Below are 4565 nucleotides of genomic sequence, written 5' to 3'. Positions count from 1 at the left end.
TATATATATATACTTCAAAGAAGACCATCCCCAGAATAATAAATGCGAAATAGTAGGAAACGTTGGCTCCTCTCATGTGCCAGTATAGCAAATTTAAAAGCAACAGTTATCATTTGCAGCGAGTGCAAGCCTTGCTTGAAACTGATTTCAAAAGAAAAGTGCTGCATAGCCTAATTTTCTTCATAGGGTGTTGTTTACAGACAAATTTGCTTAACGTGGTACGTTTTTCGGTAAACGTGAATGGAAATTTATGGAGACTTGTTTGACTTTCTTGATATGTTAATAAAGAAAGAAAATTCGTAGTGTTTCATATTAGGTATTATTTCCTTTACCTTTGGGTTTAAAACGGACGTTCATTAGTAATTCTTTAAAATAAACTGCTCATTTTCAGGTAAATGCAACTGTTTGCTACGCGATAAAGATTAATTGCTGAAAGATGTTTTAAATTTCAGACTAATTGTAGAGATGTTTTTTTTATCAATAATCGTAAGTAGTAAATTGAATGTGATTACTATAATAATCCTGCAGGAGTAAAGTATAATTTGATAATAATTTATTTAGCAAAATAAAAAACCAAACTCGAATGATGGCGTCCGCTGAGGTAAAGCACCCCGGACGTAAACTAGTCCCCCATTTGGATGTCCGGGCGGGGACTACTACTTTAGTGAAAAAATTATTTTGGTAACATCTTCTATGGAACAGATTATATACATTATGATTTTCTTGCAGTATGGCACTGAAGAATTTGCTCACGAATCCCCTCGCTACACCTCCCCGACTGGTCATTCTAATTATTACTTGGGTTCTGAGAGTGCACCAAATCCAACAACAGAGTGGTCTTCATATGGAACATCCTATCAAACATATGATGCTTATAATTTGGCTCCAGAAGCAGAAAGCCAAGGTTTACCGCCTATGTCTTCATTTAGAACTTCAGGAGTTCCTTCTACAACAGCTATAACGACCAATAGTACTACCTTTGTATCTACTACTCATACGGATGGCATCAGTAAAACGCTAGGCGTAAGTACACGTAGCTTTCTAAAACAATGTATTTTTACTATTATAATGTCTTATTGAATTACTTTTAGTTTTAAATGCTGCATATGTGAGCACTTCTTTAAACAACAACGGCCGACAATGGCCTGCTTTCTCTATCTTATGTGTATACCATTTTCCGATTCTTATATATTTTCTGTCCAAATTACACTTGATATGTGCGCTGACTGACATTGATCTTTTTTATTCATATGTGTTTTTTATTAAAACAACAAGCGTTTTATATGTAAATAGTTTTACTAAAAAGAAGAACAGAACGAGGTACAAATATGATCACTTGTTCTAGGGTCTAAGTTATACTAGTAACTTGACTATGACTCACCAGTCACGTGGAAATGAAACAAAAATATTATAACACTAAAGTAACTAAAAGTGACACAAATACATTCATCATCATCATCATCAAAAGGTCATCAGTCCTAAGACTGGTTGGACACGTACCTTCATTCTTTCCTTTCCTTAGCTAAACTTCGCATTTCTCTAAAACTAGAACAGCCCACATCCTTAACTATTTGCAAACAGTAATCTAATCTAGGTCTACCTCTACCCCTCCTAACTCCTGTTTCTGCCTCTAATATGTCTCTGACTAGACTTTCATGCCTAAGAAGGTGTCCTACCAACCTATCTCGCCTATTTTTTATTGACTTCCATAGAGTCCTCTGTTCTCCTATTCTTTCCAATACCTCTTCATTTCTAACCTTTTCTACCCACGATATCCTCATCATCCGCCTATAACACCACATTTCGAACGCTTCTAACCTTTTCTTTTCCGCCGCTCCCACTGTCCATGTTTCGCACCCGTACAACGCCGTGCTCCAAACATACACCTTTAACAACCTTTTTCGAATTTCTAAATTAACCGTTCGCGAGCATAGAAGTGACTTCTTTTTATTAAAGGCGACACGACCCTGCGCTATCCTCTGCTTTATATCCCTACTACTCCTTCCATCCTCACTTATCTGACTTCCTAGGTATCTAAAATCAGCCACTTCTTCTAATTTTTCGTCTCCTATCTTTATATTCGCTCTTTCCCTACTTTTTCTTCCCTTGCATATCAGTATTTTAGTTTTACTTTTATTTATTTTCATACAGTACTGATCTGTCAGTACCGCTTCCATTTTATTTAAAGCTATCTCTAGGTCCTCCTTGCTAGATGCTAATACTGCTATATCATCTGCAAATCTAAGCATACTAATCTTTTGCCCTTGCACATCTATCCCTACAGTTGTACTGTCTTTAATGATGTTGATGGCGTCTTCGATGTATAGATTAAAAAGTAGCGGTGACAGTGTGCATCCCTGCCTGACTCCCTTCCTAATATTTACTTCTCTACGTTGCATCCCCAGCTCTATAACTGCCTGTTGCTCTTTATACAAACTAAGTATCACTCTTCTATCTTTGTAATTCATTCCTACATTTTTAAGTATATTTAACATCTTGTCCTATTTAACATTGTCAAAAGCTTTCTCTAAATCTACAAATCCTATGTACGCAGTCTTTCCTTTTTCTATCGTTTTCTCTATTGCTACCCGTAAAGCTAGAATGGCCTCCGGCGTTCCTCTATTTCTTCTAAACCCAAATTGATCTTCCCCTAGTAGTTCTTCCGCCCTTTTTCCATCCTCCTCTGTACAATTCTAGTTAAGATTTTTGACGCATCGGAAGTTAAGCTAATTGTTCGAAATTTCTCGCACCTATTCGCGCCCCTCTTCTTAGGTAATGTTACTACTACGTTCCGTTTATAATCCTCTGGGATTATACATTACACGCCTTTTTTTTTAATATAAAAAAAATTAAAGCAAAACATTACATTTTAATGTTATTAGTTTTAGACGTCAGTCCTAAGACTGGTTGGACTCTTTCCTATCCTAAGCTAATCTTCGCATTTCCCTAAAACTAGAACATCCCACATCTTTCAGTATTTGCGAACTATTTTGATCTACCTCTACTCCTCTTAAGGGGATTCAGTAGTACTCGCGCCGTAGAGTAAAAACATGCTTATCTATTCTGCATAACATGAGTTTAATATTTGAAATTTTGTAGGAAGATAAACAAAGCTTTGTTCTAGCGCCTGTCAGAGGCCTTTTTTTTAATTTTTCATTTCTATTGGAAATATATGTCCCATAAAATGTATCAACTTTAAGCACCTATAACAACTTTTAATGATCAAGTTATTGAAAACCGCGTCTGTACCGAGGTAGTGTGAACCTTTGTCTGTTATCATACAAAAAATCACAAATTTATCTCGCAGCGTGAAATCACAATGTGCAGAATACAAACCCATGTTTTCCAAAAAATTAGAGCAAAATGTAACCTAGGCACGAGCGGTCTATGCGGCCAGACGAGCAACTACAAGATAACTCCGCCCATCTATCGATCTAGCCGACTGATTTCATACATATATANAGCGCCTGTCAGAGGCCTTTTTTTTAATTTTTCATTTCTATTGGAAATATACGTCCCATAAAATGCATCAACTTTAAGCACCTATAACAACTTTTAATGATCAAATTTTTGAAAACCGCGTCTGTACCGAGGTAGTGTGAACCTTTGTCTGTTACCATACAAAAAATCACATATTTATCTCGCTGCGTTAAATCACAATCTGTAGAATACAAACCCATGTTTTTCAAAAAATTAGAGCAAAATGTAACCTAGGCACGAGCGGTCTATGCGGCCAGACGAGCAACTACAAGATAACTCCGCCCATCTATCGATCTAGCCGACTGATTTCATACATATATACGTGTATAGGTACTGCCCGTGTTACCTGCTCTAATACACTTGGCACTTAATCGAGTTACAAAAAAATATCAATATCCGTGAATTTTCCGTGTCTTTTGTAGTCATAGATAGACAATTACGTTCTTGGAAGAACAGGCCTTCAACTATCGAATGTCCTTAACAAAATTACTTATTTTTTGTTGAATCTACAGAAAATTCACATTAACCAATTAAATGTTTTTTACTGCAAAATAGAATATTTCGAAAACTATGATTTAGATCAAGTTGTGTTTTTTTTATTTGTTTGAATAAAGAAGAGCTAATAATTCCCACAGTATAATCTAAACAACGTCACATATTAACAATGTTTTTAACAATTGAAATATTAACCATTTTTAACGGTTTTTATAAATTACTCAGCAATTACTGATTCAATTCTGAATCATTAAAATCTATTTTGTAGCGAATTTTAACTGCTACAACTTTTACATTTAAATTTTTCTTGTAAAAATTATAGTTTCTAGCTATTAACGGAAAACCTGGTTTCACGTGTTTTTAAATGCAATTTAGCAACAATTTCAACCCTAATTTTTGGATAATTCGCAGATATCCTTCATCTGCACACCTTTCTCAAGACTTTTAGACTAGGAAAATCAAAAACTTGTTAAATAAAAAATTTTTTTGACTTACTTTTATTACGCAACTGTTTTTAATTTTTCTTTTTAAAAAATTATTTAAACACAGCAATTTTTTTGTTATTAATACTGTTTACTAAATAAACAAAG

At 34.8% G+C, this 4565-nt stretch overlaps 1 protein-coding gene across 1 annotated transcript in view; it reads left to right on the top strand.

The window, feature by feature from the left end:
- The window catches only part of LOC108739986 (transcription factor 12-like), a 41032-nt gene that overhangs the window by 2265 nt on the left and 34202 nt on the right, over positions 1 to 4565 (top strand). Inside the window, exon 4 of the mRNA XM_025975530.1 lies at positions 730 to 1023. Within this exon, the coding sequence (XP_025831315.1) occupies positions 730 to 1023 (294 nt within the window). The remainder of the gene's footprint in view (positions 1 to 729; positions 1024 to 4565) is intronic.

Source organism: Agrilus planipennis, unplaced genomic scaffold (genome assembly GCF_000699045.2).
Source record: "Agrilus planipennis isolate EAB-ADULT unplaced genomic scaffold, Apla_2.0 scaffold244, whole genome shotgun sequence".
NCBI lineage: Eukaryota > Metazoa > Arthropoda > Insecta > Coleoptera > Buprestidae > Agrilus > Agrilus planipennis.
Note: the sequence above shows the minus strand (reverse complement) of the source record. Positions and strands in the feature narration are given on the sequence as shown.